Raw genomic sequence first — 25,496 nt, 5'->3', positions numbered from 1 at the left:
TATTTTCTAACTATTGCTCTTTAACATTGTATCCAGTACTGTAGAAAACAAGGCTTGATCCTTATCAAATCTCATTGGTTTGAATTTGAATGTGAACTTTGAGTAACATTTATGCCACCTTGTGAATTTACTTATACTGAGTTCTTTTACCACCTTGTAGTTTAAATTATAGTAATTAAGTATTATTATTATTATTATTATTATTATTATTATTATTATTATTATTAAAATTTCTATACCGCCCTTTATCCAAAGATCACAAGGTAGTTTATAATATAAAATCACCAAATATATAACATAAATAAGATTATGGTGGTGAGGCTATCAACCCTAACTGGGTGTTGCCCATAACTGGTGTAAGATCCAAAAGATTCAATGTGAAATAGACTCATCTCCTCTCTTGTCTAGCTTTTGTTAGTCAATGAATTAACTTTTCTTCTCTCTTGCTTATTTTAGCTACAGATCCCTTTGCCTCTCTGTTTGGAAATGAATCATTTGGAAGCGGCTTTGCTGACTTCAGCACATTGTCAAAGGTAATTTGAAATGATTAATGCCTGTGGAAAAAGCATAAAATTGCTGCAGTAACCAACACACTAGAGGCTCCTACATACGAGGATACAAAACACAACTTTAGCAGATGCTGAATCTAAATCAACAGGTCATGACTTCTCAGATTGATTCCCCATTTTAAGCTGCTGTGAGCCTCATTATTTCTGAGATTACTTGCTTTGTGAACTGCCGTGAGCACAATTCAATTAATGGGAAACTACACCTACTATGAGTATAGGCGCTTGCATAGTCTCATTGACTGCCTTACTTTCTTCTGCTTCCATTCCAAGATTTATATATCCTTTTTAGAGTGTTTCTGAAGCTGCCAAAATTGGATTCCACTCAACAGCAGGGTAGTCAAGCAAGCAAGCAAGTTAGATTTCAAGAAATGAAAATTCCTCCAATCGTAATCATAATTGTAATTTATTAATACGCTGCCCATCTGACTGGGTTGCCCCAGCCACCCTTGGCAGCTTCTAACGAAAATACAGGCAAAGCAGCTAAACAACAACATAAAACATTAAAAGCTTCCCGAAACAGGGCTGCCTTCAGATGCCTGTGTCATGTGGAAGTCACTCTACACACATGTTGTTATACATGGAATAGCTCTCACACAGTCCTGTTTTTCTTGTGATGATCATGCTGCTTGTGCAGCGAATCCACCCTCATCTTTAACTGCTGTGAAATTATATAAGAGCAACAGAGCATGTATGTGACTAGTTCTGACTACTGCAGCATGTATACAAGACCACAAAAGTTACTAGCCTGCAAAAGCGTTTAGTAGCTGTGATGGCTTGGGTATGCTCTTCGCAATAAACACCCTCTGCTCACTCAGAGAGATATTTACAGTTCTTTATTTTACATATGTACCAAGCAGCACATTACAATTATGCGTCCGAATCAACCGTTCAGATTTGGGGAGTGGTCTTCTCCAGCTTCTCCTCCAACAGAAAAGGCGGGCAAGTTTCATGGGACGTCTCTGATCCCTGCGCTTTAACTCTCTCCTTTCCTGTGCAGACGGCACAGGAACAGGCTCTCCGTCTGTTCCTGTGCGGTGCTGGGGCTCTGCTTCAGCATCGGAGAGCCTTCCCACCTCCTGGCTCGCTCCCTCTTCCCCTTCCATCACTTCCTCTCTGTTTCCCTCTGTCTGTTCCCGCTCTGACTCTTCTCCTCCACACCCCCCCCCCGCCCCGCCTCAAAAGCGTTCCTTGGCAGTCCCATGAAAGAAGCCTGCTGCGTTCTCTGCTTGGCACAAATGAAAGTCCATTTTTTTGGTCCTGCCATTACTCTCCATGGCACAGGAATATAGTTTAAAAGTACATGAACATCTGCAGTTTGCCAGTGCACGGACTCCTTTTTAATGGCACTTGAATAAGCTCTGTTTTATGGTAGAAAACGAACATGATAGCCACGTCCTCCCCGCAAGCTATGTTGTTAAGCAAAACAGTAGCTTTTCCTGTTTTTGTTGCTGTCTGTTTGTTTTTTAGGCAAATAATGAAGATCCATTTAGTTCATCTACAACAGGCTCCGTCAACAATGTGGTCATAACTAAAAATGTGTTTGAGGAACCTCCAGCCAAAAATGAAGATGTACCTCCTGCTTTGCCTCCTAAAACTGGAACACCTACCAGACCTTGTCCTCCCCCACCTGGTAAGAATCAGTACTAAGTGTCTGTGTGCTACTCCTTGGTTTAAATATGTCTTTATGGCTGTAAGAGAGCGAAGAGCTTCTAATTTAGTAACCAACTAATTCCTATACTACTTCTATTTCTTACATAATTTTCAGCCATCCTTCTTAATTTAGGTAATCTTTACTTAGATACATGTTGGGAGCCATATATTTTGAAGAGAGGCTGTAACTTTTAAATTGCTGTGACAGTGCTACTGTAGAAGCTGGTTGCTGAGTAGTTTATTGAATTTGATAAAGCAAGCTGGTTTAAACCAGTTTTAAAATAGATTAAATTAAGCATTTTTTTTTTAATTTGAATGAAAGAACTGGCTCTTACCCACACTGAACCACTTACAAAATGGAGAAAAAATTGGGAAGAATGTACATAAAAACAAACCCTGAAAAACGTGAAAGGTTTTAGAAATCAGATTAATTTATGACTACCAGCACTAAGGATTTTTTGTGGGGGTTTTTTGGCTATATAATGAGATGGTGTAACCTAAAACACTATTGTACACTGGATAAATATTTCTGCCACACTTATAATCATGCTAAAGTGATTATTTTGATGTAGGAAAAAGGCCTATCAACAAATTGGAGTCTTCGGATTCCTTTAAACTGAATGATCCCTTCCAGCCCTTCCCAGGCTGTGATGGTTCCAAAGAACAGGAAGCTGACCCATTTGCTCCCACTGGTGTGTGCAAAGAGATGGACACCAGCAATTTTGCTAATTTCAGTGCTGTAAGTAAACAGGATGGGGAGGCATCAAGCTAACTCTAATGATTTATTTTTGTGAAGAACAGTGAACATTTCCAGACTTAAATTGAGTGAAATGGGTTTCATACCGCAATGCAACGATGTAGCACATATTAATGTTAGTAGTGCCTCTCTAAAAAAAAGGGTACATTACGACTTCCTTCTGGGACAAATGCAGCCAGTTGCAGCAGATCCTTAGTTGCACATTTATGTATTATTTAGCTTCACATGAATAATTGTTACCTTTCCCAGTCTTCGTACAAAGCTGTAAGTACACATTGTGCCTCAGGGTTTAATGTCTGTACAGTATATCAAACTGCAGTGCATCATTTATCTTCAAAGCATATGTTAAGGTCACAGTTAGGCAGTTAGAAAATAAGCAGCACAACCTTTACATTGTACTTGTAGCTACCATTTGAAGGCTTAATCCCCTGCAAGATTCATAAACACAAATTGATAGTGTGACAAGGAAATCTTGTCCCTGAGCTCCTTTTTTGGCAACCAGCCATCCAGCTAGGCCCTGCCTGCTGCCTCCACTGTAAGATTAGTCTGGGGGAAGGGCCCAGGCCCAGGGACAACTGATGCAGCAGCAGGCTTTGTAGGCAAGGCATCTTAAAGGCCAAAACAGTAGGGGAGGGTGGTAGGGATTTGTTGAGGAGAACGACTCAAGGGAATGAACAGCCCTAGCCATAAACTATTATAATAAGGGAAACTACCGAAAGTAAACATCCTCGTTGTATAGAACACTTCAAGATAAGGCACAGATCTGTCAACTTGGCATGCCACCCGTCCCCTGTTAGTGCTGAGTGATCTGTAAATGAGCAAACAAGTACAATGCACATGAAAGAGAGATGTTATTTTCCAAGGAGCGCAGAATTAAAATTCAAGTACTTGAAGGTAGGAAGCATGGAGCAATCAATTAACACTGTAAAGGATTTCTGGGTCAAGTTAGTGAGAACATATATTTATGTCAGTTTTTATCCTGCCTTCCTACAACTGTGCGCCCAAGGAGGAATGACAAAACAAAATACAGCAAAATAAAACTTATCAAAAAAATTTATAAAGCAAGCTGTTAAAGGCATAAATAGATGAAGCTATCTGCCACCAGCAGCAGAGCACACACAGCAGCCTGAAGGTCTTGTCTTAACAACATCTTCATCTGCTAGCAGAAGGTCACTAGACTGGAGGCTAAACAGGCTTCTTTAAGAAGGGAGTTCATCAGCCATTGAAAAGACCATTTCTTGCATTCCCAGCAAACCTGATGTTGACTGGATGCAAAAAGGGATGCTCTCAGAAATATTACTAGCCAGGCAGACTTATATTGGAGGAGGTGGTCCTTCAATCAGCCAGGTCTTTAAAAGTCATAACTAGCATACTGAATTCTCCCTGGAAACCAATATTCTCAGTAACTGGCTCCTGGTCAATAGTCTGGCTGTATCATTCTAGAACCCCTGTAGCAGTTACTTTTCAAAGACTGCTTCCTATAGAACACATGACAGTAATCTAATCAAGATGTAGCTAAGTCATGTATCAAGATGGCCAAATCTGATGATTTAAGGAATGAGTGCAGTTGGCACACCAGCCTCAGCTATGTAAAATCTCTTTTCTTTCTTTCTTTCTTTCTTTCTTTCTTTCTTTCTTTCTTTCTTTCTTTCTTTTATATCCCACTTTGCCTCAAATGATCTCAAGGTGGTGTACATAGCTCTCTTCCTCCCCATTTTATTGTCACAACAATCCCATGAGGTAGGTTAGGCTGAGAGTAAGTGACTGGCCCAAGGTTATCCAGTGAGCTTCATGGCTGAGTGAGGATTTGAACCCTAGGTGAGGATTTTATCCTAAGTCTAACACTCCCAACCACTACATCACACTGGCTCTCTGTGCCAGCACCTGAAAAAATGAACTGTGTCGTATGTTACCATAACATTTCCCTTAGTAAACGGAATCATCTTTATATCTTACTACTCTGATAATCAGTGGGTCATAGTGGTGGTGGACTTGGGATTTCTTAACTTGCTTTATTGCATGACGGTCACTGGGATGTAAACCTTTGGGGAGGAACAGTAACATGGTGCTCTTGATTATTTTGAAGGCCTTTCTTTATTTAAATCTGTGTACTTGGATTGTTGGGTGGTTTTAAATAAGCATTACCTATATATATAATATAATCCTTCTCTTTAATTAACAGTTTAAAGTAACTGTGCCAAAGATCCGATAGTCCAAACTCTTACAATGGACTTACATCTTTGCAAGCTAAATCAAATGCACACTTTCAATTTTCTTTGAGTGTTTGGGGCAAATGAAAATATTATTTTTCTCCTCTTAATCAGACAATTGAAACAATGAACTAGATAAATCATAGATGTCGACCAAACACCCATTTAAATTCTAAGTGATGATAACAATAATTTAACTGGGGACAGAATCTTCTTTAAACACTTGATTTTTACCTCCTCAGTTAACAAATCCATGGTTTCTCTATTTTAGTATCCTACTGAAGAAGATATGATTGAATGGGCAAAGAGGGAAAGTGAGAGAGAGGAGAAAGAGCGCCTTGCAAGGTTGAAACAACAAGAACAAGAAGATTTAGAACTAGCTATTGCACTCAGTAAATCTGAAATATCAGAAGCATGAAGAATTGCCACAACCATTTGTCCCTTGCCCTGTATGTGTATAGCTAATCAGAAGCTGCTTATGCACAGGGAAGTACAAAAGGCTTTAAATTCCTGCAAATGTGATTTTTGAGCAATGTAATGTCTTATTTGTAATTTTTTTCATATTCACTTAACTCATCTGGCTACTCTTTTTTAATAAAGCGAAGTTCCATTTATACTTACCTTGATATCTTCTTGTGTGCTATATAAACCATTACACCAAAGTAAGTTCTTATAATGCAAAAAAGACAAATCTGTATTAAGGCACAGCAATGCATTTTTGAAAGATCTCAGAAGGCAATTCAACTCCAACCAAGTTCCCCTTTGATACATGCCTTACACAGTGTTGAAGATCTAGAATGTGCAGGTGTGTCTACCAACATAAAATGAGTGAGTGCATTGTATTGCCTTAAACAAATGGATAGGTCATGTGTTACTGATACTTCCCTTTTAAAAAAATGAGATGGCTTGTTCTAAGTCTTCATTAGCTTTCTTTTCGAAAGGGCCAATTTTTGCCAATTACTATAATACTGAATTATTTAGGTCTCCCAGGTGGCCCAGTTAGCAAAGTACATTTTCACCTTGTAATCAAATCTGGCCATGTAGCCAATCAAACTGTAGTTTATGGCAAATCTTCATGTACTTAAAAATTGCTGATAATCCTGCTTCTTTCTTGCTAAAATGTTCAGATCTGGTTATCACAGGTATTAGAAAACTATTGTATATTTTAGAGATGATGATAATTGAGGTTAGGCCTATGGAGTGCCTTTATGTCTGCGGGCTTCCTTTTAATGAAGGCTCTTCTTCTAGAGTGGATATCTAACAGAAAATCTAGATTCCAGATGCAACTAGTGTTATCTGAAACTTTTAACTGCCATTTTGCCTACTATCAGGTTTTTTAAAATGACCTTTTAGGATTGTTCCAAGGAGATTTCTAAGATTACACTGTTTGGCCAAGTTCACTGTTAAGAACTCTGATGCCCCACTGCTAATTGAGCCAATTTCTTATGTGAAATATGCAACTTAAATTGGCAAGTTGACAGCAGAATTTGAAATAGGGTAGGAAGTAGACTACATAAAGATATAGTTTACAACAGTCGGTTGCTGTTGTGTATAATTTATTGAATGCCAACTGATAGTTGCACCTTAAAAATAAATTTCCTTTTATAGTAACGAAGTCAAAATTGAATGTTAATGAAAGTAAGTTATTATCTAATATGTTCTGTTCTGCAGGATGTTAAACTCATTCCAAATGACTCGTTTCACTTCCATCTTCAATACATGCATAGTTAGGCTGCAGCCACACAAAACTGGTGGTTCTGCTTCCCCCTTCCCAAAACACTGTGGTATTTGTGCCTCGAATTAAGAGTTTTAAAATGATTTTTCTTCTGCTGCAAGGAGTTGCATAGTTACCACTATCAGGATGAAACTTTTCCAGTTACCTGTGGATGCTGCTGCAAGAGACTTTTTAGGAAGGTAGTTTTTGCTCAATTTTCCTATAAATTGAGATCAGTTCTGAGAAACTTTTGCACTAGGAAATGAGCATTTTAAAACACCTGCTTAAAAAAGTAACCTAGCAAAACCTCTTGCAAGTATTAATGTTCATAATTTATCTACCCAAATTTTGTATTAACATTAATCGTGCATATTGTATGTTTAACTGGACTACATAGATTTTTCCTTTTTTGTTAAATGTATTCTTTGTGGACCAATACAATATCTCTGTGTATATATTATACATATAAATATATATATATTCAAGCTTTCTTGTATAGGATTCTGAGTTCTGAGTCACTTGATGTTACATTTCATGTTACTGACTGATCAGAGAACCTTTACTCGAAGGCTTCTAAATAAACCACTGCTGTGTCAGCTTAAATGGCATTACTGTTAAAGTTTTAAAAGGCTTTTAATAACTTGTTCAGGTGGGGTTAGCCTCTATTTATAGACCTTTGTTTAAAAATTCTAAAATAGCTTGTAATTATGAATAAAACAGTTTAAGTATATTATGTTTCGTCTGGTTTTTGTTTTTACTTTTAAGTAAACTGTACAGTGTCTTGTGGAAGTATACAGATATGAAACATCACAACTTTAGTTTTGGTTTGAAAATGAATTTTAAGTGAACTTTCCATTCCCTAAAGTATGTTTTTTTGAGAATCTACACAAATGTATTATTTGGATTTTGTAGTTCACAGCGGGTGGCGCTGTGGGTTAAACCACAGAGCCTAGGGCTTGTCGATCAGAAGGTCGGCAGTTCGAACCCTGCAACGGGGTGAGCTCCCGTTGCTCAATCCCAGCTCCTGCCAACCTAGCAGTTCGAAAGCATGCAGTGCAAGTAGATAAATAGGTACCGCTCTGGCGGGAAGGTAAATGGCGTTTCCATGCACTGCTCTGGTTCGCCAGAAGCGGCTTAGTCATGCTGGCCACATGACCCGGAAGCTGTACACCGGCTCCCTCGGCCAATAAAGCAAGATGAGCACCACAACCCCAGAGTCGGCCACGACTGGACCTAATGGTCAGGGGTCCCTTTACCTTTACTTTTACCTATTCAATAGTTCAAAGTGGGTATCAGCATCCTAGACATCAGACAAGAAATAGATCCCTATCCCCAAAGCTTTTGAAACCTACATGGGGACAATAGAAACAGCAACGAACGGTGGGTGATACCTGACTATGTCATTCACATGAATTACATCTATCAGTTACTTCTAAAATTCAATCATTTGTGGTTAAGTTCTGATACAGATCTAGCCTCCAAATTAGACAGCGTCGGTTTGCCTCTACTTTCATAAATACATATTTAAGAGCACAAAAAATGCATCATGTATGAATGAAAAGAAGTGCTTAGTATTTGCAAAGGCTTGGCAAAGCCGCCCTGTGATGGAGAGACTGAATGCGGGAGAAGGCGAGTTGGGGGGAAAGAAAGGTGGCAAGTGTCCATTCTGCAAGGGAAGAGGGGAGGAGACGTTATTGCTGTTGTGAAACGTGTGCAGAGAATTGGGAAAGGGGGAAAAGCTCTGCAAGATCTAAGTAGCCTTGGCTAATGGATGAACTGGTTTAACCATTGTTATGGGGGGGAAATAAAGAAAGAGGGAGGAGGAGGAGAACAGCTCCCTTGGGAGTACCCTGGCGATGCTGTCTTGGAGCTTCAGTTTCCTTCCTGTCCTGCCAGCCTAAACCTAGAAGCTCCCTCTTGCCTGAGCTGGCGCCACACCCTTGACCCGAGGCGATGAGCTGCAGCTGGGGCTGGTTTCCTTTATCACGCCGGTTTATCAAGTGCGCGGCTGCCTCCGAGAGACCTGCAGAGGGCGGTCGCTCCCCTGAGAGGCCTCAGGATGAGGAGGGAGCAGGCGACGGCTGCGGCCGGCAACTTTATAGGGGAGGAGCCGCCACCCAGCAGCGCGGGGACCTTGCTCTGGAGCCGCCTGCCTCCACTTTCCCGGCGTTATGAGTTTGCCGCTGGCTTTCGAGGCGGAGCGGGATTTTTTTTTACCTCAGCAGCAGCTCGCTTCATCTCGAGACGAGCCTAGCGGAGCCTCATGGACGCGCAAAGTAGCCGCAGAAGCAGCAGCAGCAAGAAAAAGGAGATGAGGTACTTACTCTGGGGGAGGTGGATCCTGCCTTCGGTTTAGCTAGGTTGGCGCGCTTGTGTTTCACGAGCAAGCTGCCTTGGCAGGCAGGAAACCAACAGGTGAAGCTGTTCCCGGCATGCATGTCGACATTTGCAAATAAACCTGCCGGGAAGTTTGCAGCTGCTGAAGCCAATATGAGTTTGTTTGCTTGTTTGTTTGTTTGTTTGCTTGCTTCAGTTGTTGTTGTTGATAATAATAATAATAATAATAATAATAATAATAATAATATCTCGCGTTTTCTTCCAAAGGAGCTCAAGGTGGTGTGTGCCTGGTTCTCCCCTGCCTCATTGAATCCCCACAACCGCCCTTTGGGCTGAGAGGCAGCGACTGGGCCAAGAGCCCTTGCCTCCCAAGTAGTAGTAGTAATAATAATAGTAATAATAATAATAATTTATTTATACCCCGCCCATCTGGCTGGGTTTCCCATAGCCTGACACTCATAACCACGACACCACACTGGCTCTCATATTTAGCATTGTTATGTGGATTGAGTGTATTTCCCACCCGCTTCCTGACTGTAAACTGCTGGGGTTTGTGTGTGTGGAAAAGCATTAAATGTAAAAAGAAAAAAGAAAGGTAGTAACCCTGAGGTGAAACCGAAATAGAGTGTGTATGAAACCCCTGGAGAGCTGCTGCCAGTCACTGTCAACAATACTGATGGACTAACAGTCTGACTCGGTGTAAGTCAGCTTCCTTATTTCCTAAGGCGGTTACATAAATGTTTAGAAATGGCAGGTGAAAGGGGATGCACTACAGTATTGCCACTTTATGTAAGTTAAGGCGACATATATTGTAGGTACATACTTTCCTGTCTTTATGTCAGGTGAATCTACCGCCAGCCTGAAAATAAATGTTGCAAGCAAGTGGGATTCCTGACCTCCCTGCTATGTGTGTGCAGATTTCTTATTGTGCAAATAAGAAATATTTAGGGTGTGCATGCTAAATTTTGTTCTTGCTCAGGTGCCATATTACCAAAGTCTGCCCCTTGTTTCTCCTAATGTTCAACTGAAATCTACCCTTCTGCAACTTAAGCCCCATGTCCAAGTGTTTTTCTTCTGTTCTGTCTTGTATCAGTGGTTTCCCCTGAAAACCTGCGTTTTACTGCAAACGCTTTTCTCCTAGCACTTTCCCCGGGAAAACCTGCGTTTTACTGCAAACGGCAATCCAGGGAAGACTTGATTGCTGTTTGCTCCAATTCAGCGGTAAAACACAGGTTTTCCTGGGGAAAGTGCTAGGAGAAAAGCAACAACAACACTCGGACATGGAGCTTTAAAGTGCCCACTGGGTAGTGAATGGTGATCCAGAAAAAGGTGGCAATTCCAGGTTTTCCCCATTTTGATTAGCCCCACTGTGTCCACCTTCTGATTGTGGTCTCCAGTATGTTCAGATCAAATTACAAAATTCTTGCTATATGAAACTGGTTGCTAAGTTATGAGGAGAAAGCACTTTTCACGTGCTCAGAAGGTACCCTTTTCGTTTTTACTTCAAATATTTTCAGGGCTAAGCTTTGCTGTTGGGGGACAGGAGGTGGGAATGCTGCAAACAATGTTCCATCCTTGTCCCACAAACCCAGTTTTTTAAAACCCTAGAATATTTCTCTTCCATCACTGCCAAAAGCTCAGTGTGTTTGTGTGTGAGAGCCTGCTTAGGTTGAATGTGCTGCCAGCTTTCTACAAAGCACAGGAGGAGATGCAGACCTATTAAATGTTAAACAGGACTTGGTAAAGGACAGGATATGCCAGAATTGATGATCTCTTTAATGTGCTTATTTGTTATTGAATTATTTATAAGTTTTTCAGTTGGCTAAAATGACAGAGACAGTTAAAGAAAATTGCACTTGATCTTAGTCAAAAGGCCGAGAAGAAAATTAACAGTTGTGGGGGACCATTGTTCATTTTCTCTCTAGTTTTGGCAAGTCATGAGTTGGCTGCTCATATTGGATTACTTTGGTACCTCGGGTTAAGAACTTAATTCGTTCTGGAAGTCCATTCTTAACCTGAAACTGTTCTTAACCTGAAGCACCACTTTAGCTAATGGGGCTGCTGCTGCACCTGCGAGATTTCTGTTCTCATCCTGAAGCAAAGTTCTTAACTTGAGGTATTATTTCTGGATTAGCAGAGTCTGTAACCAGAAGTGTCTGTAACCTGAAGCATATGTAACCCGAGGTACCACTGTATTGTTAAGTTTGCTCTGTTTTCATAAAGTCTTCAGAGGGTTGAGAAGGGCTCTGTGCAATAGGTCAAAAGCTGTTGAGCACTTGAATAGGAAAGAAAGGGTTTGGGCACTATGCTGTATGAAGGAAAGTCTTTAATTTGAAAGCATGTCAAAGTGCAAGTAGATAAATAGGTACCGTTCTGGCGGGAAGGTAAATGGCATTTCCGTGTGCTGCTCTGGTTCATCAGAAGCGGCTTAGTCATGCTGGCCACATGACCCGGAAGCTGTACGCTGGCTCCCTCGGCCAAAAAAGTGAGATGAGTGCCGCAACCCCAGAGTCATCCACGACTGGACCTAATGGTCAGGGGTCCCTTTACCTTTATTCTTCAACACTGTCGCTAAGAGTTTTCCCATTTTAGAGATGTGGTGCCATGTAATCACTGATAAATTTGATCCAACTTGTACAGGGTTGAACACTGTTGGATTAAGTTCTATAAGGTGTTTTTTTTTTTAATTTCCAATCAGCTTGTAGCAATCTACTCAAAATATTTTTAATATTTAGTATCATTCTACTATTGAAACTCCTTGATCTAGATCTTTCTCCCATTTGTCTTGTAAATCTGGAAGACTGAAAGTTTTAAATTTAACAGCAACAAAAAAAGTTTGTCTGTCGTCAGATATATAATGTAATAAGTATTTTCTACTTTAAAACAAACAAACTCAGAGCCAGGCCTACGTTTTTCTTGCTACTCTGTTCAAATTCTTTCCTACATGCTGTGCAGCATAACAGCAGCACATTAAATGGTCATAGGTTGTCCAGAATACACTTCCTTTATTTTTAATCTTTAATGTCTGTTGCTTCTTACTTTCTCTGCTGTATGACTGTATTCTGTGCCCCAGGCAGGTGATAGAGGTCCGGAGGTTCTCTGTCATGTCCTCTGGGATGCTGAGGACACTGTCTAGCCTGGTAGCCGCCTTTTGCACTTCCTCCAAATGCACAGGTATTGGCTCATACTCCAGTATGTTAGTGGTTATGCTCAATGCATTCAACCCAAATTCAGTGTATTTTTCCAATATAGTATTTTTTTATGTCCTGAACAAATCCACTGCCTGTTTCTGTTGATCAAAATCACAAGTCGAAGCAGCCTACTTTGCTCGTGATGTTGCAATAGCTAACCCATAAATTAGGTTAGAGAAGTTTTATAATTAGCCAATGGACTGCATAATCTCTGGGCAACTTCTGATAGAAAAATGCACAGTAACTACACTTTGAAGTGGAAATAAACTTTGATAGGAAATAAACGTTGCTATTTCAAAGCCATGTTGTATGTCCATTACAACAGCTGGGAAATTTAAAAGGAAATAAATATTACTTTGCGTACCAAAAAGTACAATAGCTGATAGGTTTGCTAGTTTAATAGTTTATCCATAATCATCATTGTGTTTAGGACTTAAGAAATACACTAGGGTTATTGGCTAAAGCATTTCATATATATTTAAAAGTAACTGAGCTATTCAAATGTCTTTTATCTGGGGGCAGTGATGGGCCGGATGAGGGCTAATAAACTCAATCTCAACAAGACAGTGGTTCTATGAGTCAATGTGGTTCCCAGTTCCAGGCATTAGGTGGACAGCCTGTTCTTCAGTGGGAGTGCTGCCCCATATAGGAGCAGATTCATAGATGAGGGTGATTCTTGATTCCAAGCTGTCACAAGAGACCCAAGTGACTTAAAATGGTGAGACGTACCTGCACCCAACTATTGCTGGTTCACTAGTTATGGCCGTTCCTGGACTGGAACAGCTTAACGCCAGTTATCTATGCTCTAATAACCACCCATATAGAGAAATGCAACATTCCACAAGCTGCAGGTGGTACAGAATGCTGCAACCTGGCTGTTGGGCACAGCTGACAGGGTCATATTACTTCAGTTCTGAAGATACTGTAGTGGCTGCCATTCATATACTGTACCAGGCCCGCTTCAAGGTGTTGGCATTAGTCTGTAATTAGTTTTTTTTTTTTAATAAAAAAAATAGTAATCCTTTTATGTATTTCCTAGTATGTGCTACCCCAAACCTTAAGAACTGCTGAAAAGTCTCTGCTTGTAGTCCCACTGGCTAGTGTGGTGAGTAAAATGGTGATATGAGGCATGGCATTTGCAGCAATGGCGCCCCTTTTACAGTGCTCCTCACTGAGATATGAGAGTCCTCCACATTAGCTGTTTTCAGACAACAAGCAGAAACATGCTCTCCAAGCTTTTGGAACCTGGTGCCTCCACTGGGAACTGCCCAGTTGGTGTTAAACTATGGCAGGGCCTTTCCAGTAGTGATTCCCCAATTCTGGAATAGTTTCCCTGGTGAGGAGAGTCTGTATTCCTCATTATTGACTTCAAAATATTCCTGTTCACCCAGGTATTAGAAAGCAGAAAGATACCATTCCTAGCAACCCTGAAATAATTCATTGAGAGACTGGTTGTAGTTAGAATATTTTAAATATTATTTTAATGATGTGTTTGCCACCCTGAACTCCTTTGGCAGGAAGGCTAAGATATAAATTGAATAAATAATAATAAGTATCATGTTGGTGTTGATTCTGAATGGAATTGAGGTCTAGTGCTGCAGTTTTTTATAATGGATGTATAATTTAATTTTGTTACATGTTTTATATTGTTTATACTGCATGTTGTGCTCTGTGCTCTGATTTGGGGGAAGGGCAGGGTATAACTGCTGAAATAAAGCAATTGAATAAATACTAGATGCTGCAGTGGAAATTAGCAATAAATCCATTGCTAGTCAAATATTAATGACTCCTTTTTTTAGTTGCCAACTGCTGTAGTAGTTGAAAGGAGGAACCATATTCCTGTTTTGTGTGTTTTTTTAAATGATATCGTAAGAACTTGCTTCTATGTTTGATGTGAATGTGTCCGTGTCAATTAAATACTTCTGGAAGTGAGCAAGTTAAGTTTGGTATGAATTATGAGATGCTACCCTTTGTGTTTTATTTATTATTTCCAGATAATTTTTGAGTGCACAAAATGTTTTGTAGTTCTTATCTCATTTTGCTTATGGAGGGAAGCAATTCCAGTAGGTGCACTGAGGTCTATTGCTTCTTTTTAGTAGTTAATGTCTTAATTTAATATGAAATTATGCTAATGGTATTTTAAGGGCCACTACATTTGGATCAAAGGACAGAAAGATAATGACATTACTAGGGGAGCATGAAGAACATGGAGAAGGAAGCAGTTGAGTCCATGTGAGCAATTATAAGTTGCTTGTTAAAATACCATGGAACAAGAGCACTTTAGACCCATCTCTCTGCTTATATCACAATCACAAGACATATTGTAAGAACATAAGAAGAGCCTGCTGGATCAGGCCAATGGTCCCTCTGGTCCAGCATCCTGTCCTCATAGTGACCAACCAGATGCCTGTGGGAAACCCATAAGCAGGATTAGAGCACAACAGCACTCTCCCCCAGCTGCAGTTTCCAGCACTGGCATTCATAAGCATTGCTGCCTCCAACTGTAGAGGCAGAGCATAGCCTTCATGGCTTGTAGCCATTGATGGCCCTCTCCTCCATGAATTTGTCTAATTCTCTTTTAAAGGTTAGTGACCATCACGGCCTCCTGTGAGCTGCATGAATACGTAATTTCTTTCATTTGTCCTGTAAAGCAGGTGTATATACTGCTAATTGTTCTGGAGGTTAAAACTTTATCTCAGGTGCTCTGTATCATAGAAAAATGGTGGAATAGTGCTATTCTTAATCCGTTTCCATAACTGAACAGTGCTCAGCTTCTGACAATCTATTACATATGTTGTGTAGTGCATTAAACTATTTGAGGTTTTTTTGTGGGAGTAAGTTCTATTGAACTGAATGATTCTTACCTCTGACTAGACATGTACAGAAATACACTTTAAGAAAAGCATTCTAATAGTTAACATGTTGACCTTTGGGAGGACGGGACTTCTTTATCTCATGCTTCATTGGAAACAGAGAAGTTAGCATTAACTCTTTTCTCTTTTTCCAGATCATCTGCACAGGACTTGAATGTTGCTCTCAGTGAATGTATGGCAGCTGTGGATCTGTTTCTAAATAACAAATTCCAGGATGCCCTTGTTTCTCTGCAAACTAAGTAAGCTTGTTTATTTCTTTCTCTAATTATTGTTAGCATTTCTGCTTGACAAGAGAGGAGGGTTTTTTCCAAGCTATGGTGCTAAAGTAACTAGCTTTTAAAAGTCTTTCTGTATTGTTGCACGCCACTCCAGTCTCCAAGCAGTGCGAGATTCTAAGGGTTCTAGGCACCTACCCAGGGTTCGCATTTGGAATGAGGCACAGCAGAGACTGTGGTGTCTTTATAATATATGGTTTATTTGCACATATATACAACCTGAGATTTTGTGATGGTGGCGTTAACAACATTAACACCCCAAGAGGGTCTTGCTGCACCCATAGCCACAGCCTTGGATTCAAACAGAAAATAAAACATCGTTCTGTCTCTCTCAGTTCCTAGCTTGCTACTTTCTAGGTTCTAACTTCTAGTTCACATAACTCAACTTTCCACTCTGACCTATTGTCCTTCAAACTACCCACAAGTTGAGGGAGAGAGCCCCATCCATTTGCTGTCTCTCACAAATCCACTTCCTTTGTTCCCCTTAATGTTCTACTGGGAAGCTAACTTGGCTATTCCAATAATGAGAAGGGGGCCCGGGCATTCAACCTCACCTACCGTGTCTGTGTGTGTGTTCAAAGGAACATAGGAATCTGACTCTCTGATTCTCAAATTATTTTTTAACCTGAAATGAAAAGCATTGAATAAGCCAACAGTGCAAGTATTAATACTCAGTTTCTGACAGAAAAACTTGTAACTCACTTCCAGATCTGGTGATGTTGTATCCATTTAGGGATGCAATGTACCACCAGCCGAATAGCTGAATAAGTTGTACAATTAAACATTTTCTACTCAAGAATAATAGTTGTAATGTGCTCCCACATTTTACTAGTATGTGTGCAAAAATAACCCTTAGTGTTTAAGGATTCTTTGAAAACACTTGCCTGGTTTGCATGACATGGTAATCCAAAAAAATGTGCAGGATCCCAGAGAGGAGCTCACAGCCACGTTGCTCCTCCTCAGTTCTTTTTACGCATGTTTCAAGCTGAAAGATGCCAAAATTTGGCTTAATATGTTGTCTGAGCCTGGGTTCATGGTTAAGCTCACTCCTTGGTAACCACGAGCTGCAGTCAAGAACAAACTACAGTGTTGTGTGAACCAGGCCACTAAATAGAGAAATGTGGTATTATCAGTCTGGTGGTTCCTAGTGCTACCCAATTGTTGGTCTTCCAATGTAAGCTATATGTGGAATTGAAAATGACTAGGCATAGCCACACGGGCAGAGAAGGGATAGAGTATTAATATTAACCTGCCTGATTAAAGTTTATTTGCAAAACTAATACAAATATTTTTTTAAAATAAAAATTTGCATTAAAACGTTTTCATTTAAAATTAAATTCTATCACACAAATATTTCAGTTTCTTTTTTTAAAAAAAGAAAATCATTTTAGTGCAAATTAAATAGCTGATTTTTAAAAAGAAAATAAATATGCCGATAAAATTACACCAGTGCAAAAGATCATAGTGAATGTATGCCAACGAAGATGCCTCATAATAGGCTTCATTGCACATGTCAAAATGCCTCTTTAAAAAATGCAAAAAAAGAGCACTAAGTTGATCAGTACCTGTACAGATGTTGCTACTGTTGTGTTCCTTAGCAATAAGAATTTGATTTTGTTTGAAGTCTGGAAAGAGATGGAAGAACTGCAGGAAAAACAGAAGAACAATGATATGATGACAATGTATTGTAGGTGCCTCATAAAAAGTGAATGAAGAACAACCTGGCTGTTCTGCAGTAAACAACTTATTTTTATTTTATTTATTTATTTATTTATTTATTTATTTATTCAATTTATATACCGCCCTACACCGCTCTATAGGTCAAAACCAGCACTTTGAAATGGGCCTGGAAACTAATTGGTAGCCAGTGCAGTTGGACCAGGATCGGTGTAATATACTCAAACCATCTTGCTCCGGTGAGCAACCTGGCCGCTGAATTCTACACAAGCTGAAGTTTCTGAACCGTCTTCAGAGGCAGCCCTACGTATACCGCAATGCAGTATTCTAACCTAGAAATTACCAGAGCATAGACAACAGTAATTAGGCTATCCCTGTACAGATAGGGGCACAGCTGGTCACCAGCCAAAGCTGATGGAAGGCACTCCGGGCCACTGAGGCCACCTGAGCCTCGAGTGACAGCAAAGGATCCAGGAGTACTCCCAGGCTACAAACCTGCTCCTTCAAAGGAAGTGTAACCCCATCAAGAGCAGGCGACCTTCCAGTCATCTGGCCTTGGTTGATAAGATGTTGGCAATACTCTTTAACTAGAGCAGCAAAGGAAATAATGTGTGTCCCCCTTCATTAGCTTTGGTAAGGTGGCTGCTTCTATAAAAGGGAAAATACTTGATTTTACAAAGCTGGAAGCTGCTACAGTGGTACCTTGGTTTACGAACTTAATCCGTTTCAGAAGTCCGTTCTTAAACCAAAGCGTTCTTAAACCAACACACACAAAATGGATTAATCCGTTCCAGACTTTTAACGTAAAGGTAAAGGTTGGCAGGAGCAGGGACTGAGCAACAGGAGCTCACCCCGTTGCGGGGATTCGAACCGCTGACCTTCTGATCGGCAAGTCCTAGGCTCTGTGGTTTAACCCACAGCGCCGCCCGTGTCCCCTCCAGACTTTTAAAAGCAACCCCTAAATCAGCAATTTAACATGAATTTTACTATCTAATAAGACCATTGATCCATAAAATGAAATCAGTAATCAATGCACTGTACTATAAAATAAATAAAACAGTATTGTAGATGATAAAAATGAAAATTAAAAAAATTTCTTACCTGCACTGAAGATAGTCATTGTTTGGATGCGGGGCTTTTATCCATTTCCTCAGTCACACAATCAATCAATCAATCAATCAATCAGTAGCTGAACTGATCCACACAGATTCCCCCCCACACTGTTGCTGGAAATGCTCCCTAGAGATCGCATCTCTCACAGCGGCATGGGGGAGAGTTGCGAGCCTTCCAACCAGTTGGCTGGCAGGCGTGCAGCTTCCCTCCCAAGCCTCTGCAGGGATTGATCTCCGCTTGTAGCGGCATGGGGGTGAGTTGCGAACCCACCAACCAGCAGCTTCCCTTCCTCGCAGCTGCGGGAAACACTGTGACAACCCCCTTCTCCGCTGCCGGACAACAGAAGCGTGGCACTCAAAACGGAAGTGCACCCCTGAATGGAGTACGTTCGTATACCAAAAAAAATATGCAACTCATTTCTGGGTTTGAAGTGTTTGTAATCCAAAAAGTTCGTTAACTAGGCTGTTTGTACCACTGTACTTGCAAGTTACAAAGTTCTTGAAATGCTGGTACGCCAGTTACTGTTTCTTAAAATTCTCCAATGGTTATTTGTTGCTGATTTTAATTTACAACTACTACTTCAATTTGACTGCATCTTTCCCTACTAAATTATACTTAGTTGCTATGAACAATTTTACAAAGAAGGACATAATTGAAAATGATTGTTCAAAGGTTGCATGATGTTAGCCAGCTTTGTCTCCCTATTTCCTCTCCTCCCTACCCACCTCTCCATTTTTCTGTTTTAGTCCCATGCGGAATGGAATATGGTGTACAGTGGTACCTCGGTTTAAGAACAGCCCTGTTTACGAACTATTCGGTTTATGAACTCCACAAAACCGGAAGTAGTGTCCTGGTTTGTGAACTTTACCTCGGTGACGGGAGGCCTCATTAGGGAAAGCACGCCTTGGTTTAAGAACGGACTTCCGGAACGGATTAAGTTCGTAAACCGATGTATCACTGTGCTCAATATATATGACAAAAAATATATCTTTTATTGAATTGGAATGTCACTACATTTGGCAGAGACAGCCATAATCTTTTGGCTAAGCTCTGCTCATCTAGCAGCAGCACAAGGAGCAGGGTGGATAGATAGAAAAATGGTAGCTCTAGGATATGAAAGCATATGTGGTCTAACCTGGAATAGGCAGGACATGCAAACAGATAATTCTCTTTAAATGACATCCAGTCTTTTTGGATGCTATGTGCAAAGTGGAAAATATTACTGGGACCTGGGAATTAATGGGAAAATCTGCATTTATTTAAACCTTTATCTATATATATAAAATCATTGCATATAAAATTTGAGGGGGGGCGCCTGCAAAAGTGATGGGAGCCACATCCTTTGTTTAAAAATGTTATACACTTCATCGCAGATGGTTTTGATTATTGCTTAAATGAGCCCCTGTTGAATTGGTTTAATGAGATGACTAGGTATCCTTGGATTTTACATGTGAATTTATTTCTCACTGTTAAACTACTTTAACTTAGGGAGTCAGTCAACTCCTTTTTTTGTCTTTGAATACAGAATGATGGCCCCAAAGAGTCAAAGGGAGAAACAGGGAGCTTAATTTAACTGCAAATGAGCTTCATTATTGACACACTGCTTGTGTCAAGGGAATGGTGGTAGAAGTGGGGCAGGCATATAATAATACACAATATTTTCTTTCAGAGACATCTGTTCCTCATCATTGACTCTTTCAGTGTCCTGTGAATCTAAATGGGTTTTCACGGTCTATAAACACACACGTTCCCTCTCTTTCTCCTAGTGGAAAATACTTACTGCCTTACTTTATCTGACAGCAGGCAAGAATTTATCTTTGATAATATTTCAGGTTTATTGCTAAGTACCATTCTTGTAAAGCCGCTGAAATAACTTTTGATGCACCAGCTTTGTTAAGGAAAAAAAAATACTAGCAATATGGATAGGCTGGCGATTGCTATTTCTTTTGTGTGGTGGTGTCCATAGCACTGCATCCTTGTGGAGAAGGAAAAGCAGAAGCTCACTGGGGAGCTATGAAGCATATAGCCATATCATATAAAATTAGCATATTCCATTTGTTTGATAAAATTTTCCCTTGTGCCAGAATGTTGCAGCTCCAGATACCACTTCACCTAGGGAAAATGAAGTATTAATTATATTCTGTATAATCATAAGCTGCAAAACTTTGAAGTGTGTGTGTGAGAGAGAGGGGGGGAGTGATACAGGATTCAAGGAGCAAACTGCATGAGTGTGAAGGGCTTTGTAAAAAATAGAGAAGTGGGTTCTGACAACACTGGTAACCCTATTGCATTTCAGCTTTTGTCCTTTCAGAGCCTCTGTATCCCTTGAAAGGTGCATGAGAGTTGGTGGTGCTTGGGGCAGTAAATGATTCTACATCTGTGAATCACTAGGTTTGGCATAGTTACACTATTTATATTTCAGCCTGCCGTGTATTTGCTGAGAGAGACACTAAAAGGTAAAGGTACCCCTGACCATTAGGTCCAGTCACAGATGACTCTGGGGTTGCAGCACTCATCTCGCTCTGTAGGCCAAGGGAGCTGGCGTTTGTCCACAGACAGCTTCCGGGTCATGTGGCCAGCATGACTATGCCCCTTCTGGTGAACCAGAGCAGCGCACAGATACGTCGTTTACCTTCCCGCCGGAGCGGTACCTATTTATCTACTTGTACTGGTATGCTTTCGAACTACTAGGTGGGCAGGAGCTGGGACCGAACAACAGGAGCTCACCCCTTCACGGGAATTCGAACCACCAACCTTCCGATCGGCAAGCCCTAGGCTCAGTGGTTTAGACCACAGCGCCCTGAAATAATAAGTAACTGGCTTCCTACTAGTTTCAGTCTCCGAATGACACTGTGGGTGGTTAATATCAGTGCCACTGTGTATGTTGGCTGGTTGCCTGTAGATGCAAGAGACACATAGAGATAGTGATGAATAATTGGTTGCATATTCTTTTTTTAAAAATGATTGATGTTTTGTTGTATTTTTATATATGCTATAAGCTGCCGAGAGTGGCTAGGGAAACCCAGCCAGGTGGGTGAGATATAAATAATATATAATTAATAATAATAATTAATAATAATATGATTGACCATTCCTGTGACTAGGTACTAACTAGAAGCTATTGGCAAGTGATTAAGGAGTGTTGCCATTGTGTTGGTGTTTGCTTTCATGTCTCAGCCCCACTTCCCACCGGTAGTCCCATTGGAATATGAGTTAGAGATTCACCTATTGGGAAAGATGATGCTTCCACCCAAAATGACCATTTTCCTCTGTCCTAGTAGGTGTCTATTTTCTCATTGAGCATGCATAAATTGAAGTTAGGATCACTTTGTTAGCTGCCTAGCTCTGTTTCCTTTGCCAAATGCTGGTGCTGACACACCAAATCTGGTCGCTTCATGCAGGGAGGACTTATGAATCTTTTAGGAACAGGTAACTCAAAGGAATACAAAAGGTTACTTTCTTCTAGCTCATAGAAGCTGATGGGCAAAAGCTATTTCAGGATTTAACAGTGTAGATGAAAGCTTCTTTGTAGTCCATATATTGTAGATTAAATGTCAGATCTAGTTATTAGGTTTCTCAAATTCTGATTTCATTGTTTTGATATGAATCAGAATAATGCACTGAATTTCCTGATGGTATTGAACATAACTGATCTGAGTGCCTGCCAGTCCTGACAGAAAAGCACTTTGCTAGCTTTTTATTGAAAGACCAGGACTATAACATAAATGCTATTTCAAAGTTTTTATATTGCCTTAGTAAATTGAATTGGTATTCATGCATCATGTAATGCCTGTCTTAAATGCAGGAACAAGGAAGTATTTTATCTAATTTATCTAGGTTTTGTGTTTGCCATTACACACCAAAGAAAATACCTGAGAAATATATAAAATGTAGGTGCAGCACAGGAATACAAGAATACATCTTATGGAGAGAGAAAACAAAAGCAAAAGCAAAACAATGCTTTTATCTTGCCCAAACGTAAAGATAAACTATTGTTTCCCAAACTTCTGAGTTCATTTGTTAAAGATGTAATGAGGCTCAACCTAAATTCTTAGGAATGTAAATAAAATAAAGTAAAATAAATCAGTATAAAATCCACATTTATTTATAATCAACCACCATAATAATAATAATAATAATAATAATAATAATAATAATAATAAATTTTATTTATATCCCGCCCTCCCCAGCTGAAGCTGGGCTCAGGGCGGCTAACAACAATTAAATAATCAAACAATCAAATAATCCAACATTCTAAAAACATTCCATTATAAAAATTAATTAAAATCAAATTAATGGCAACCGTTAAGCAAAATTCTGTGGAGGGCAGGTTGCCAGAGGAGGGAGTCAGGCTGGGCCCTGACCAAAGGCCTGGTGGAACAACTCTGTCTTGCAGGCCCTGCAGAAAGATGTCAGGTCCCGCAGGGCCCTAGTCTCTTGTGACAGAGCGTTCCACCAGATTGGAGCCACAGCCGAGAAAGCCCTAGCTCTAGTTGAGGCATTTCTAGGAATTGTAGATTCCATTCCCATTCCTAGGAATTGTAGAATGCAAAAATTCTATGATGCATTGCAGGGGGTTGGACTAGATGACACTTAGGGTCCCTTCCAATACTATGATTCTATGATTATATAAAAAAGGAAACTAAACAACTGAAAAATAACAACACCTGTATACATTTTTTAGCAGTAAAACAGCATGATATGAGAATACTGTAATATTGTGGAATCAGCTTATTAAATGCAGAGGTTATTCATTGGCAAAGGAGATTCACTCTGTACATTCCTGTGCCCTTTATTTATGAGGCTCATAGTAAAGGTAAAGGGACCATTAGGTCCAGTCGTGACCGACTCTGGGGTTGTGGTGCTCATCTCGCTTTATTGGCCAAGGGAGCCGGCGTACAGTTTTTGGGTCATGTGGCCAGCTTGACTAAGCCGCTTCTGGCGAACCAGAGCAGCGCACGGAAACGCTGTTTACCTTCCCGCCGGAGCGGTACCTATTTATCTACTTGCACTTTGACATGCTTTCAAACTGCTAGGTTGGCAGGAGCAGGGACCGAGCAACGGGAGCTCACCCCATCGCAGGGATTCGAACCGCCGACCTTCTGATTGGCAAGTCCTAGGCTCTGTGGTTTAACCCACAGCGCCACCCGCGTCCCTTATGAGGCTCATAGTTCCTTGTTAATTTGATTGCACTGTACATCCTAAACTGCTTTTCAACCTCAGGCCTTTTTCTACCTCTTCTGACCCTCAACCCCAGGGGGTCAATATATGTTGGCAAGCCCAAGTAGACAAGCTAATAAGTTATTGGCTTCTGTACCACTTATAACACATTTTATGATTGCTCTGTGGTATCTAACACACCAACTATCTGTACAAATATACTACAAGAAGAAGTAGCAACCTTTCATTAAATGGTTGTATTTACAAGTACCCTGATGGGCTAGTAATGGGTTTGATTTTACAGTGTCATAAATGTGAGGTGGAAAGGCTTTTGCCAAAAGGAGAAAGTACCTCTGTGGACAAACCTTAAGGGTATGCTGTGATTATCTCCAGTTTAACATATAAATAAGATCTCTTTGTGAGTCAGACAAATCCCTCTCTTCTCTCCCAATGCAGATTGTTCCCCAGTTTGCTGTGCTTTATCCCCACAGTTTGCTGTGCTTTATCTAGTGTAATTAAATGTCGATTAATAGCTCCTCCTTTCCTTACTTTGGAGACTGTAATTTAATTAAGGGTTTGCCCCATTGTTGGCTTCTGTGTTAGTGTAGCTTTGCTGAATGCAAGGTCTCTAGCTTGAGGAACTGCAGTTTGGATGGTGAGGAGTCAAATAACGGAGAGATGAGAGAACCTATATGTCTTATGGTGATATACTGGGGGGCTACATCTTTTGGATTTAAATTTGCTTGAAGGAGATAACTGTTTGGAGAAAAAAATGCCCACAGATAAGGAGAGAAGCTGCTTTGACAGGAACCAGTAGCAACAGTCAAAACTAAGAGGTTCCTGGAAGGACCATTTAGGATGTATTCGATGACAGAAGGCAGCACGCAGGTCTTTATGTGCTTTCTGACTGGTAGCCCAGTCTTTGTTGCATTCCCATCTTTCTGGTTTTTTATAGTGGTGCAAATAACTAGATGACCATATACCAGTGCAGTCAATTGTGTGAACCTTTACAAGTGGTCTAGTAACAAAGGATCATAATCGATGACCCAACCCTTAAAAACATCTTTTAAGATAGTCTACTCGAGTTGCCACCGCCATCCAACACATGCAGACATACTTGTGGGGGATGGGAGAGAAAACCCATAGGAGTAGATGACAAAGGGAATACATGTTCTAAGCACTGAAAACCAAATCCAACAAAAATTATAACCAGAAAATTCTGTAGAGCAGACAGAACTTTAGTAAAAATTTGAGCTTGGTCTCTTCAGTATTTCTGAGGTAGGTACACATTACAGTAATAGATGTTAATATTAGGGATTCTATTTCTGGTGATAAGATTTTTACTTCAGGAGGTATCCTTTCAATGTGTGTTGCAGGATGTACAGACACAGCTGTTTTGTTTTCAAACATGTGCAAGGGCTAAAGTAAAGCCAAGACCATGTACCATCATGCTGCCTCTAAAAAGCAGTTCAGTATCACCTTGGCCGCCCTTCTTATATCTTTGCTTGTCTGAGCCCTTCAATCTTGATAGGATTGTTGGACTGAAATTTAAGAAATGAGGTCTACAGCAAGACTGCAGTGTTTATTCTGTGCTATTCAGAGAAGCGGTTGTGTTGTGAATGGCACTGTGATGTTCAAGGACAAAGTCCAGTTCTTTAAAGGGAGGGGAATCTCCAACCCATGGACTGAATGTGGCCCTTTAGGCCTCTCTATCCAGCCCTCAGTTTTTTTCCCAGGCCATGTCCCATCACACCTTGCCCTTCACCCTCCTAGAATGCTCTTGCTTGGCTGGAATGCGTCCTTGAAGTGTGGTAATGCCTCTTGCTTGCCTGGATGGACTTGTGTGCATGGAAACCTGGTTTTTGCACGGCTGGAATGTAGCCAACTGTACAAAGGAAAGAGTCCCACCTATTATTCTGTACCTTTTCGCTCTGGCTCTTCCCACCACTGACGTGTGCTCCACAGGAAGT

The 25,496-nt window shown here is 40.5% G+C and overlaps 2 protein-coding genes and 1 long non-coding RNA gene across 12 annotated transcripts in view; 2 read left to right on the top strand and 1 right to left on the bottom strand.

Annotated features, from left to right (window-relative positions):
- Nucleotides 1-7,633, top strand: part of EPS15 (epidermal growth factor receptor pathway substrate 15) — a 52,749-nt gene extending 45,116 nt beyond the window's left edge. For 4 of the 7 annotated variants that reach the window (XM_083447910.1, XM_083447908.1, XM_083447909.1 and 1 more), the window contains 4 exons: nt 457-533; nt 2,037-2,199; nt 2,792-2,958; nt 5,458-7,633. In XM_083447910.1, coding sequence (XP_083304036.1) covers nt 457-533; nt 2,037-2,199; nt 2,792-2,958; nt 5,458-5,604 — 554 coding nt within the window. In that variant the 3' untranslated portion in view covers nt 5,605-7,633. The remainder of the gene's footprint in view (nt 1-456; nt 534-2,036; nt 2,200-2,791; nt 2,959-5,457) is intronic. The other 3 variants (XM_083447914.1, XM_083447912.1, XM_083447913.1) reach the window with 1 other exon arrangement.
- Nucleotides 4,574-5,449, bottom strand: LOC310680869. The gene is made up of 2 exons (XR_014513000.1): nt 4,642-5,449; nt 4,574-4,611 (listed from the first exon to the last, which is right to left on the bottom strand). It is a non-coding gene; the product is annotated as an uncharacterized lncRNA (long non-coding RNA).
- Nucleotides 7,634-9,034: 1,401 nt separating the features above from the next.
- The window catches only part of TTC39A (tetratricopeptide repeat domain 39A), a 46,780-nt gene continuing 30,318 nt past the window's right edge, over nt 9,035-25,496 (top strand). The window contains exons 1-3 of one of the 4 annotated variants that reach the window (XM_083447925.1): nt 12,274-12,411; nt 14,573-14,751; nt 15,436-15,540. In XM_083447925.1, the coding sequence (XP_083304051.1) occupies nt 14,693-14,751; nt 15,436-15,540 (164 nt within the window). In that variant the 5' untranslated portion in view covers nt 12,274-12,411; nt 14,573-14,692. Of the gene's footprint in view, nt 9,217-12,273; nt 12,412-14,501; nt 14,752-15,435; nt 15,541-25,496 lie in introns of those variants that run through there. The other 3 variants (XM_083447927.1, XM_083447928.1, XM_083447926.1) reach the window with 3 other exon arrangements.

Source organism: Podarcis tiliguerta, assembly GCF_965153285.1.
Source record: "Podarcis tiliguerta genome assembly, chromosome: 6".
Lineage (NCBI taxonomy): Eukaryota > Metazoa > Chordata > Lepidosauria > Squamata > Lacertidae > Podarcis > Podarcis tiliguerta.
This window is presented reverse-complemented; position numbering and strand designations above follow the sequence as displayed.